We start from the raw sequence: 13,609 nt of genomic DNA, 5'->3' as shown, positions 1-13,609 counted from the left end.
GTGTGATAGGGAGGGAGAGAGGGAGGCAGTTGGGAAGAGAAAGGGAGAGATGGTAGACCCGGGGATTTTGGGGAGGAGAGAGATGCTGGATGGGAAAGACTGATATTGGATGGAAGGGCAGTTGGGAAGAGAAAGGGAGAGATGATGAATCTAGGGGTGGTAGGGAGAGGGAAAGACATGCTGGATGGAAGAAAGAGAGAAATGTTGGACCTGGGGACAGAAGGGGGAGAGGAAACAGAAAGGGATAGATGGCTGATGCACTAGAGGTGGGTGGGTTGGAGAGAGAAAAGAGATGAAGAAAAAAAAGTGCCAGATAGCGGGGAGGGGGGTGAGAAGAGAGAGCTGGATTGAGGATATGGGGAAGAAAGTTGGGAAATATGCTGAACTCAAGGGGAGAGAATTAGAGAGAAAAAGAGGGAGAGAGAAGATGGGCCAGCGAGGGGGAGAGAGACAGATATGGGGATGTGGCAGGGAAGAGATGCAGGCTCTAGGGTAGGGGATGCAGAAGATAGAAAAGAGAAGGGGAGAAGCTGAACACAAAGAGGTGAGATATAAGGGGAAGGGCAGTGCTGGATATTGGATGGGGGGGGACAGAGAGAGCGTAGGCTGGGTATGGGAGGAGCAAGGATATAGGGGAGATGCTGACTTGAGAAGCGGAGAGGGACACTGAGAGGTACTGGATACTAGGGGGAGCAGGATGATGTGTAAAAATGCTAGATGGAGGTGAAGGAAAGAGGATATGCTGGATAGAGAAAGAGAGAGGAAATACTGGTCAAAGGACTGAAGGGATGAAAGGGAAATAGAAGATGCTGAGAGAAAGGAGAGTTAGCAAAAAACTGGGGATTAATATGATGGGGTAATGGAGCTGAAAAGCTGTAGGTAGATGTGCCCAGATTAGATGCAGCACTGAATATCTTGGTCAGATTCAGCCTGCGTCAATCGGTGCAAAATATTGGGGAGGTATAAATGCATATACAGTGATTTCCACTGGCACATAGAAGCCGGAATTTATGGCTACCTTGGAGCTGGTGTTATCTTGGTGAGGAAGTATGCAGAGAGTTTATGTCACACATATGAATTTCCTGCCCTTTATAACTTATGCACAATACCTGCATCTATGTGCCTTCCCCTAAAATTACCCTCTATGTCAGTGATCTCAAACTCGCTGGGTACTATTTTGAGGCCCTCGGTATGTTTATATTAATCACAAAAGTAAAATAAAAGAGTTTCTTAATCATGTGTCTCTTTATCTATAAATTACAATATTATTAAGACTTAGCCAAAAGGAAAGATTTATAAACTATAAAGAGTTTTTACCTCGTGCAAAATTGTCATTTCTTTAATAAGACATTAACTATTTTTTTCTGAGGCCCTCCAAGTATCTACAAATCCAAAATGTGGCCCTGCAAAGGGTTGGAGTTTGAGACCACTGGTCTAGGTGTATATAAATAGAACAAATACATAAATGTGTTGTTGGTGTTTGATTTTTTTTATTTTTTTTTTTGGGGGGGGGAATCATTAGGAAAAAGGCACTAAAAATTGATTGGATGCTTATATAACTTCACAGAAATTCAACCCTGCAGAATTTCAAAGGGCAACAATCAACACAAATGCAACAATTTACCACAGAACATGCAGCTATATCCAGACCAGCTAATGTCAACAGGGTAATTGAAAGTGTTAATGAGCAACTGTTTTAGACAAAACCAAGCATTCATCTAGACTAGAACAATGTCCAGCTGGCTCTCAAAGTCAGCACAGATAATGTGACTCCACAAAACAGCTATAATATCAGGGAACGTTAGGCTATTCAAAAGCACTTTGGGAGCCTGGAACAACAGGACAAGATAAACAGAGGCAATTATGAGGAAGTGTGCCAGGAGTGACAGTGCTCGCTTTTCTAGTTTTCTCACAGGCAGTAGGAACTATGCCATGCTGACAGTCTTCCTCTAAAGGAAGCAGCTATCTAGAGGGGAAGGCAGCACATACTGACCCATGCAGCACATCAGGTCCACCAGCTTTGCGTTCAACTCCTGCCCCGTGTCAAGCAGGTGCCCCATCATTCCTCAGGAAGGATGCAGGTACTTTCTCCCCAGTTCTCTGCTTCCCAGACTTGAGTGAGTTAAGAGCGTGTGCAGGGCAGGAAGGAGAAATCAGTAACTGCAGAAGCTCCTCCTGTTAGAAACTCCCAGTTTCAATTAAACATGAGCAAGCTCTTGCTACTTAGCTCTTTCCCCAGGCAAATGACTAAAGCTGATGTATGAAAAATAACATACGTCTCGGCATTATAGCATAAACATACAAACTTCAGGAGCCAACTTTCAGCTTGAAACACACCAGCGAAACTGAATTTCAGCTGTAGGAAAACTACCACACAGCTTTAGGAATTAATGATTGTAAGATCAGTAGGTCAATATACTGTTTTTAGAAAACTTTTAAAGACATTCTTGCTTAAAAAAATTTTATCTTGAAATTTATCTTCTATTGTCAATGTTTTACAGCAGAATCTCAGTTATCCAGCACTCATAAGGATTGATGGATGCTGGATAACTGGAGTTTCTGGATATTTGAGAGTTAATGTAAAATTGATGTTCTCCCTTCCCACCTCACTCTATCATTCCCCATGGTCCAGCATCTTCTTCCCTTCTCTCTTGGTCACTTTCTCTTCCCCCTTATCCCCCCCCCCCTTACCCAAAGCAGCAGAGACGGTCCTGACAACCCCACCCTCCATTCCCAAAGCAGTAGAGCTGATCCTGAAAACCTCCTCCCTCTCTCCTTTTCCAAAGCAGCATAGCCGGTCCTGACAACCCCCCTCCCTCCCTCCCTCACCTGACAATGTAGCAGCGGTTGGTGAGCAGAGGAAGTGCAGGTTAACAGGCAGCTTCTGACCAGGCCTTTCCTCTGCCACATCAGACCAGCTCTGCTGCTTCAGGAACGGAGGGAGAGAAGAGGTTTTCAGGCCCAGCTCTACTGCTTTGGGAACGGAGGTAGTGAGAGGGCTGTCAGGACCGGCTCTGGTGCTTTGGGAACAGAGGGAGGGAGGGAGGGAGATTGGTAGCTACCTCTGATGCCTCTGGGGCTGGAGAAAGGGAGGAAGGGCACTTTGGACATTGTTTTAGGAGCGCAGGAAACTTTTTTTTTTTTTTGCTATTTTTTTTGCCATTTATTTGAATGCCAGTTAGCTGAGATTCTACTGTATTTGGAATATTTGTCATTGCATTATGTTTAACTGGATTTGTTCCCAGTAATATAAATATATTGTTATCCACCATGAACTCGTTAGGGCTTTGGCAGAATATAAGTCAGAATATAATGTAATGTAATAAGTGGTTGTTTTGACCCTCTGCATGAAGAGTGGACACATGTGAATAGCATTATAAGTTTCAGGGGAAGGGATGGACTAAATTAGCAGTTAGAAAAAAAACAAAACATAACGGGCACCGCTAGTTCATGAGATGTGAGGTGGGGAGGTATCGAAAGGGAGATTGTAAATGTGTTTTTTCTTTGAAGTTACATAAGAACATAAGAATTGCCATACTGGGAGAGACCGCAGGTCCATCAAGTCCATTTTCCTGTTTCTAATAGTGGCCAACCCCAGGTCCCAAGATAGATCCTAAATAGCAAAACAGATTCTATGCTGCTTATCCTAGGAATAAGTAGTAGATTTCCCCAAATCATTTCAATAATGGCCTATGGACTTCTCTTTTAGGAAAGTGTCCAACCTTTTTAAACCCTGTTAAGCTAACTGATTTCACCACATTCTCTGGCAACAAATTCTAGAGTTTAATTACATGTTGTGTGAAGAAATATTTTCTCCGGTTTGTTTTAAATCTACTACTTAATAGTTTCATCGCATGTCCCCTAGTTCTAGTATTTTTGGAAAGAAAGAACGAACAAGCGATTCATATCTACCCTTTCCACTCCACTCATTATTTTATAGACCTCTATCATATCACCCCTGAGCTGTCTCTTCTCCAAGCTGAAGAGCCTTAGCCACTTTAGCCTTTCCTCAAAGGGAAATCATCCCATCCCTTTTATCATTTTTGTTGCCTTTCTCTGTACCTTTTCTAATTCCGCTATAGCTTTTCTGAGATATGGCGACCAGAACTGCACACAGTATTCGAGGTGCAGTCGTACCACAGAGCAATACAAGGGCACCATAACATTTTCATCTTTGTTTTCCATTCCTTTCCTAATAATTCCTAACATTCTATTTGCTTTCTTAGCAGCTGCCGCAGATTAAGCTGAGGGTTTCAACATAGCCTCGACAATGACACCTAGATCCTTTTCCTGGTTAGTGACTCCTAACACAGAACCCAGCATTACATACCTATAGTTCTGGTTCCTCTTTCCTACATGCATCACTTTGTACTTGCTCACATCAAACGTCATCTGCCATTTTGACACCCAGTCTTCCAGTCTCACAAGGTCCTCTTGCAATTTTTCACAATTCTCTTGCAATTTAACAACTCTGAACAACTTTGTATCATCAGCAAATTTAATTATCTCACCAGTTATTTCCATCTCTAGATCCTTGATAAATATGTTAAAAAGCAGTGGTCCCAGTACAGACCCCTGGGGAACCCCACTATTTACAACTCCAATACCCTTGAACCTAATTCTCCTGTTCCCAAACCCAGGAATAAATTCTATCTTATTTCTTCATTCAAAAAACATCTATTTTGAATGTTATTAGTAACTCATGTTTGGCTCAAACACATAAATGTTTTAAATGCAGACAAAGCATCAATACATCATCAAGAGCTGTGAAAAAACTCATAGAGGATCATATACATATATGTGTATATACATGTATGCATACAAGGGCTGTTCAAAAAGTATCTGACTTTAATTCTTCTAGGGAGGCGTGGTTTGGTGCATATATGTAGGCGACCCTAATGCACATTGTTGAATTTTTTTTCCCACCTACAGAAGCTGTCAGTCGCTGGCAGACCGCCGATGAGTGAGGAAGTGTAAGTGAGCGCTGCACGATTTTAATTTTTGACAAACTGACAGAAAAAGTTGAACAACGCTATTGCATTAAATTTTGTGTAAAGCTTGGCGATTCCCAAGTGGAAATGATCCGCAAGATTCAACAGGCCTTCGGGGACGAAGCAATGGGCACCACACAGATAAAGGAGTGGTACCAACCGCTTCAGAGATGCCGCACATGTGGAGAGTGAAGCACGTTCAGGTAGGCCCTCAACATCCAGAAATGAGATCGTCATTGACCAAGTGAGGACCCTGGTGATGCAGGATCGTTGAATCACAACTAGAGAACTTGCAGAAGAGGCGAGCATTAGCGTTGGATCCGTTCATTCCATTTTGACTGAGGATTTGGGCTTCAGGAGAATTTCAGTGAAGTTTGTGCCAAAGCTGCTAACGATCGAACATAACATAAGAACATAAGAACTGCCATCTCCGGATCAGACCTTCGGTCCATCAAGTCCGGCGATCCGCACACGCGGAGGCCCTGCCAGGTGTACACCTGGCGTAATTTATAGTCCACCATATCCTTATATGCCTCTCTTAAGGAGATATGCATCTAGTTTGCTCTTGAAGCCTAGGACGGTTGATTCCGCAATAATCTCCTCTGGGAGGGCATTCCAGGTGTCAACCACTCTCTGAGTGAAGCAGAACTTCCTGACATTAGTCCTGAACCTGTCCCCCCTTAGCTTCATTACATGTCCTCTAGTCCGTGTCAAATTGGACAATGTAAATAATCGAGCAGAAGCAACTCCATTTGGAGATCGCACAGGATATGCTGGAGACTGTGAACAGTGATCCCAACTTCCTCAGCACAGTGATCACTGGTGATGAGTCCTGGGTCTATGGGTATGACCCAGAAACCAAATTGATGTCATCAGAACAGAAGCATTCAACATCTCCGAGGTCAAAAAAAGCAAGGCAGGTCCGCAGCAATATCAAAGTCATTCTGACCGTCTTCTATGACTCCAGTGGTATGGTTCATCACGAGTACGCACCACACGGCACAACCATCACCAATGGGTACCACCTTCGTAACACTGTGAGATGCAAATGGCTGGACTTGAGGGCAGCGGGCAATTGGCAGCCCCATCACGATAATGCACCTGCCCATTCTTAACATTTGATACGGAGTTTCCTGGCCAAACACAACACACCTGTGATTCCTCAGGCTCCCTACTCTCCCGACATGGCTCCGTGTGACTTCTGGCTTTCCCCCAAGCTGAAAATGCCCCTGAAAGGGACCAGATTTCACTCAACTCAGACCGTTTGAAAGTTGTTCCTATGTGAGGACTTATAAAAATGCAAATGCATAAACCAAAGACCCTATGGCATGGGTCATCCAAAATGCATGCCGTGGTTTCTGTTCACCCACTCTAAATAAAGCCACTTAAAATACCAACAAGGGTGGGGAAGACCCTAAAAGTCCCCTCCAAATTCTAGTGAAAAGTTGCATCGCTATTGGAGCGTGCTTCCCTGCTTCCTTTCGTTTGCAGCCACGTGTTTCCGGAAATAGAAGAACACATACTCTTAATTTAGCAGGTCACCCTCATGACATTTCTGCTTCTCCAAATGAGACGGATTTAGCTCTCAAGGGAAAGGCAGATGGTCACTTCCATCTCTGTGTGCTTTCCGAACGCTTTATTGTGCTCTGCAGCTGACAACGAACCGAGATAATACAAAAAAGAAAAAAAAAGGGTCTCTATTTCAAATCAGAACTGTTACTGTTTTTATTCCTCGCACTCCTTTACATTCTCTTTCCAAAATAAACTGAATTGTAGGTCGTTTAACCCTTTCAGGACCATAAGGATCGTAGGCCAATTTTTGTGGTTTTGACGACATTTTTATGGTAAAAAGGGCTTGCAGATGCCAAAAAATTGATTTTTTTTTGTGAAATATCATTATTTTTTTTTTTAAAAAATCACACTTCTGGCTTATGGACAGTGTGGCAAGTGAATCTTCTCGTCAGTCTGGCAACGACGCTAATGAATGAATGTCGGAACCAGTTTGTTTACATAAAGGCAGTATCATATGGAATCCGTACATATCAAATTTAGAACTGTAGACTATCCCAATCAAAATTTATAGGATTTTAAAGTTATGGGACAAATATGTCCCTTGGTCCTGAAAGGGTTAACAATCATAAGGGCCATTTTCACAAAAAGATGCTACTGCACGCTAACCACAGATTATTTACCATAGGTCCTGTTTTATACACTGGGTCCTCCTTACTAATAATGCCCATTAAACACATTAGCATGCAAACCTCCTGGATGAAAACAGTATAACAGTACATCTTACGTACATGTCTAATACCATTCTGTTTCTAAAGCAGCAGGATAGCATGTTCCACTAGACCAGAGCTTACCAAACTGCGAGTAGGGACCCCAAATGGGATTTTTTTAAAACCCACATTTGGGGTAACTGGGCTCTCCACAGGCGCATCATTATTCTGCATCTCCAGGGGGCATACAATTTTATCAAGGGGTTTCAGCCACACACAAAAAAATTGATAAGCACTGCAATGCGACGTACTAGAGCTTCTCAGTCATTAATTTTTCAAGATACCCCAAGCCAAACTGCATTCCCCCATAACCAATATGACATGGTCTCTGCCCCCACTCCTACATGTGCACACACAGTGGACCCGTCAAAAGCACGCTGGACATTGGCACGCCGACAATCCCACCCCGACATTTGCGCGCAAGGCGAATGCATGCTGCCACTTCCTTCAGGCCTTCCCCTTTGCGCTCTGAGGGTGTGTGGGGGGACCACCTCCCTACTTCACTTACCACTCCTCACGTTCCCACTGGGGGGGGAACTCCTCACACACACACACACACTACACTGAAAACTCCCGAAGACCAAAAACAGGAAGAACAGGAGTTTTCAGTGTACTGGGGGGGGTTTCCTCCCCAAACCCCTCTCCCTCAGAATGCAAAATGGAATGGCCTCAATCCGGCAGAAGCGGCAGTGCGCAAATGTCGGAGAAGGATTGTCAGCGGGCCAATGTCCTAGGTGTTTTCAACAGTGTACCACAGACACATATATATCCAACAGACCTTTGGACCCCATACTCAAATACACATGAATATTCACCACCCCAACACAATCTCCACCTTCTCTCTAGTCTAGAGAATGACACGGGGAGAAATTTTCCCCGTCCCCTTGGGATCTCTCTATTCCTGTCCCCGCGAGCTCTGTCCCTGTCTCTTTCCTGCAAACTCTGTACTCGTCTGCACAAGCCTCCAAAAATTTAAAATCCTAAGTGTTTGAGGCTTGTGTGGATAAGGGAGAGCTTGCAGGAATGGGACAGAGACAGAACTCGCAGTGACAGGATGGGGATATCGAGATTGCACGGGGAAGGGGACAATTTGTCCCTGTGTCAATCTCTATGATGTGTCTCCTCCTCACACACCTTTCTATCTCCCCCCCCCATACACAGCTAGACTTCTCCATCTTCCCACAACACCCCATCAACACACATACAGCCACCCATATCTGCCATCCCCATACACAGATTCCACATGAAATAAATAATAATAACAACAGTTTATATACTGCAATACCATGAAGTTCTATGCTGTTTACAAAATATTAAAAAGGTACAGAATAGTTGTACTTAAGTGGGGAAAGAAGAAGTGAGTAAGAGGTCAGGAGGACCGTTATTGAGGAGAGAGAGAGGAACGGGTCAGTTGTCTAGGTATTTCAGGAACATGTATGTTTTTAGGTGCTTCCTGAATTCCTTGTAAGTAATGGGTGAAAGCAATTGGTCTAGGTCTTTACTCCATATGGCTGCTTGGTGTGAGAGAAGGTGTTCATGGTGTTTTTTCAGTTTGCAACCTCTAACTGGAGGGGAAACAAAGATTGAATGTGTGCTTCTCTTGCGTCTGTTAGTGGAAAAGGAGAAAAGGTCCGTTATGTATTTGGGGGCTAGTCCATAAAGTACTTTGAAACAGATGCAGGCAAATTTAAACTTTACACGTGCTTCCATCAGCAGCCAGTGCAGCTGCCGGTAATAAGGTGTCCCGAAGATAAGTCTGACAGCTGCATTTTGCACAATTCGAAGACGTCGCATGTTCTTTTGGGAGATTGCTAAATGGGCGATGTTGCAATAGTCAAGTTGACTTAGTACAAGGGATTGTACTAGGATTCTGAATGCTGACGTATCGAAGTAGGATTTAACGGATCTAAGTTTCCAGAGGGTGAAAAAACCCTTTCTGATTACGGAGTCTACCTGGTCTTTCATAGTTAGGCATTGATCCAGAGTTACACCCAATATATGTACCCAAACTATACTCACACGTTCCAAAACTCCCATATATAATCTCTTCTCTTTCCTACACACATACTTGTCTTCCCCTCAGAATACCCAAACACCCCTCCATTTCCACCCCACCCCACATCTCACCTAAACACCATGCACATTTCCATTCCTTAATACCGAAGAAACATCAATGCTCCTACACACTCACTGAGCTCCACACACATAAAGCCTCCAACAAACACAATAACACTTTAATCAATGTTCCCCATAGAAGCCTATTGCTCTTTGGACTCTTGGCTGTCTCGCTGATCAACTGCCTTCTGGCTTGGTTATTCTGAGCAAGGTCTTGGTAGTGCCATATACTTTCAGATTCTTAATAATTGTCCAGACCATGCTTTGATGGATGTTCAAGATGTCTGCAAGTCTTTCACCTCCATCCCATAATTTAGACTTTTTCGCAACTTTGTGGTAGAGTTCTTTTGCCAGCTCCTTGGGCTCATGCCGAGTCTTAGCTTTGAAGTGTTGACAACAGTGAGAATCAACAGGAACTGCTAAATGTATCCTTTCATCTTATGAACTGGTAATACAGGTAGAACTGATTGTGGTGGTACATTTTTGAAGATGTTTATTTATGCCACAGCTTATAAAAAAGATTTAGGGCCATCAAAGCTATTCCTTTTTTTTTTTTTTTTGCTTCATTATCTACAGATTTCTGAAATACAGTATATTTTTTCCACTTGGCTGTTCAAGTGTAGGATGTGTGCAAACATGAAACAAACACTGTGTTAATGCATTTACTTCCGGGTCACAAGACAACAAAAAGTGAATATTACAACAAGGGGATTAGACTTTCTATAGCCTCTGTATGTTGTGATGTTTATGTTAATGGACTTATTGCATTGAGATATGTTAATTATAATTATGCTATGGTTATGTTTCTACATACCATGCCCTAAACACGTGATGGAACACCATAATTTCAAGTAACTTAATCACTGTGGGGTCCTTTTACTAAGGCACGCTAGATGCTTTAGCACGCGCTAAACGCTAACGCGTTCATTATAGTCCATAGACGCGTTAGCGCACGTTAAATTGGCTAACGTGCCTTAGTATAAGGACCCCCAGAGTGCAGAGACAGAAAACAAAATCTATGACCAAGCAGTAGGATGAAAAATAAATTAAGGAAGTTAAGAAAGGAAAGTGTATCAAAAAATAAAGACAGCCAAGTGTAAAACATTATTTATTTTTTTTTATAATCTTTATTAAATTTTCCAACTACAATCGTGCATACAAATAATTCATGTACATATAATATTACAAGAAAAGCACAATAAACTTACATATAGTAATAAGCAATTATTTTCCCCCACCCTCCCACCTATTAATCAAGAAAATAAATACCTACAAGAAACTATCTAAAAATTCCCCAAAACAATTCCAGAACAAACCCCTCCCCCTCCCTCCCACCCACCCTGGATGTGTATGTTTAAAGGTCAGTAAAATAAAGTCAGTTAGCATTCCTTACAAAATTTAGTCAACGGCTCCCAAACATCCATAAGTTTCCTGTACCTTCCCTGCTGTATAGCCATCAGATGCTCCATTTAAAAGTATAACAAAGGGATTCCCACCAGAAAGTGTAATTTAACCTATCCCGGTTCTTCCAATTCTTCAAAATAAGTTGTGTGGCAACCCCTGTCATTACAAAGAGAAGTTTGTTATTCCTAGCAGATATTTGACTTTTAGCTCTCATTAACGTACCAAATAGGATTTTATCGCACGTAAATGCCACTGGATTTTCCAATATGTTGTTCACTTGATCCCAGATAGATTGAAAAAAAAAAAAAAAAAAAAGAAAAGACAAGTGTAGCAAGGGAGAGGGCCTAGCAGGATAAGGAAACTTAGACTGCTGAGACAGTCTGCTAGCCAAGAGAAGAGCCCGGGGCCAGACTTAAATTTAGTTTAATGCAGACTTGCAGATTACTTAGTATGCTGCCGCACTGGGCATGTAGCAACAAAGTAAAAAAGATAAGAGCACTGCGCTAACAGTAACCTTGTATGTGTGTGGTACACAATGCCAGCCTTCCTAGTAGCATATTCTACAAGCATGATGAATACGCACAAAGCAAGGACAACAAAAGATAGATTATTTGGCTATATAGCAGATGCAGCCCAGTACACAAAGAATGAGGTGGCAAGGCCTTGGCTTCTGTTCTAATTTCACCTCCCAATGAGGCCCATTTTCTGCTTAAGATCTAATAAAGATTTCAATTTTATCCTTCCAGGTTGTACTACTACAGTTGAGCTGTGTGTGTGCACGCATGTACCCCCTCCACACACACACACACATACACGCAAAGGACCAGATTCTCTAACCGGTGCCATCGTTGGCGGCTACCTTACAAGTGGCTGCCAAGCGCAAAGGCACCGTTTGGAGAATCGCCCCTCCGGCAGAGGGAGGCGTCGGAAGCGTAGGCCAGGGTTTTCCAGGCCTACGTTGCTGGCGCCTACCTTTGATGTGAACTGCGCTTCTCTTTGCTTCTTTACGGCGCCTAACGCCACTTGCAGAGTTAGCCACGCATACAGTGGCATTAGGCGCCATAAAGCACCTATGGAGGCATGATTCCGGCTCCATTTTTTTTTTTTTTTAGGCGCTTTGAAAATCAGTTTAAAATGTCATTTAAACGGCATTTTTCATTTAGTTTGAGTGCCTGTTAAAATGATGCCGTTTAGAGCAGAGGTCTCAAACTCGCGGCCTGGGGGCCACATGCGGCCCGCCAGGTACTATTTTGAGGCCCTCGGTAGATTTATCATAATCACAAAAGTAAAATGAAACAGTTTCTTGATCATATGTCTCTTTAGCTATAAATGACAATATTATTATTAAGACTTGGCCAAAAGGACAGATTTATAAACCATGAAGAGTTTTACCTCACGCAAAATTGTCATTTCTTTAATAAGACATTAACTATTTTTTCTGCGGCCCTCCAAGTACCTACAAATCCAAAATGTGGCCCTACAAAGGGTTTGAGTTTGAGACCACTGGTTTAGAGAATCCAGGGGCAAAGTGCCCACAGTGGCAGTTTACCGGTCACACACTGGCTCCTGTTTCTTTGACTTTTACGGTAGAGTGTTACTGTCGCTGTGCACAGCAGCAGCAACAGAAGAGAGTATCTACTTACATAATCACCTAATTGTGCCTGGCCGGAATTATTTGTGCCTGCCAGGAGAAGGTTCAAATGTGAGACTCTGGCAGCCTCAGGCAGAACATTGAGAGAGGCAGAGGAGGAAGGTGAAAGCAGAAAGCAGGGAAGAGAAGAAACTGATTGGGGGACCAGAATGCCACACGGACACCCCTTTGAAGCAGCACAGGCACACAGCTCTAAAGCAAGCAGAGCAGACTGCAGTTCAGGGTAGAGACCGTGTTTCCCCGAAAATAACACTTACAGCGAAAATAAGCCCTAGTATGATTTTTAAAGGTGCTCCTACCCCAAAAATAAGCCCTAGTTAGATCGGCCCCTCCTGGTCCTGTGCTGCCGCCGCCGAATGGTGCCGTTGGTACTCACAAGATTTGCGGCAGCTGACACCATTCGAGTGGCGGCGTGGGACCAGGCCGGCGCGCTCGGGGCTTGCGCCTGCCTTTCACTTCCGCAGCAGATGGGGGAGCCTGCCGATGCAGCGCTGGACATTTGGGCAGCGGCGTGGGACCAGGCATGCGCACTCAGGGGCTCGCGCCTGCCTCTCACTGACGCAACAGATGAAGACTTGAGAGGCAAATGGTGACAGATGGGGAGCCTGCTGAATCAGCACTGGACATTCGAGTGGCGGCGTGGGACCAGGCAGGCATACATGGGGGGCCACGCCTGCCTCTCACTGCCTCAGCACATGGGGACTCAGGCGGCCATCCAGCAGGGGACCAGGATTAGATAAAGGTACCGGGGGGTGGTATTCGCTGCCTAAGATGCACCCTTATTTCCACACACTTTTGGGGGGGGGAAAGTGCATCTTATGGAGTGAAAAATATGGTAATTTGAGATACTGTTCCAAAGAGAGGGGGCTCTAACAAAGAAAATTGTAGTCCTCATTGTGCTTATATGTTTAAAACAAATCAGAGAAAATATTTCTTCACTCAATGCAAATTAAACTATGGAATTCATTTCCAGGGAATGTGGTAAAACCAGTAGCATAGTAGACTTTTAAAAAGATTTGGACAAGTTCCTAAAATAAAAATCCACAAACAATTATTCAAATGGACCTTGAGAAATTCACTGCTTACGTATTCCTGGGATAAGCAGCATAAAATCTGTTTTCCTCTTTTGGGTAACAGTTACCTGGATCGGCCACTTTTAAAAACAGGAT

The 13,609-nt window shown here is 43.5% G+C and overlaps 1 protein-coding gene across 8 annotated transcripts in view; it reads right to left on the bottom strand.

The window, feature by feature from the left end:
• DST (dystonin) overlaps positions 1–13,609 on the bottom strand; it is an 883,569-nt gene that overhangs the window by 676,427 nt on the left and 193,533 nt on the right. The window contains exon 1 of one of the 8 annotated variants that reach the window (XM_033936424.1): positions 1,994–2,092. The exons of the other annotated variants lie outside the window; for them this stretch is intronic. Within the exon in view, the coding sequence (XP_033792315.1) occupies positions 1,994–2,063 (70 nt within the window). The 5' untranslated portion in view covers positions 2,064–2,092. Of the gene's footprint in view, positions 1–1,993; positions 2,093–13,609 lie in introns of those variants that run through there. 8 annotated transcript variants of the gene reach the window in all.

The sequence above is a fragment of the Geotrypetes seraphini genome, chromosome 3, assembly GCF_902459505.1.
Source record: "Geotrypetes seraphini chromosome 3, aGeoSer1.1, whole genome shotgun sequence".
Lineage (NCBI taxonomy): Eukaryota > Metazoa > Chordata > Amphibia > Gymnophiona > Dermophiidae > Geotrypetes > Geotrypetes seraphini.
The sequence above is the reverse complement of the archived record's forward strand: the minus strand, read 5'-3'. Positions and strand labels throughout refer to the sequence as shown.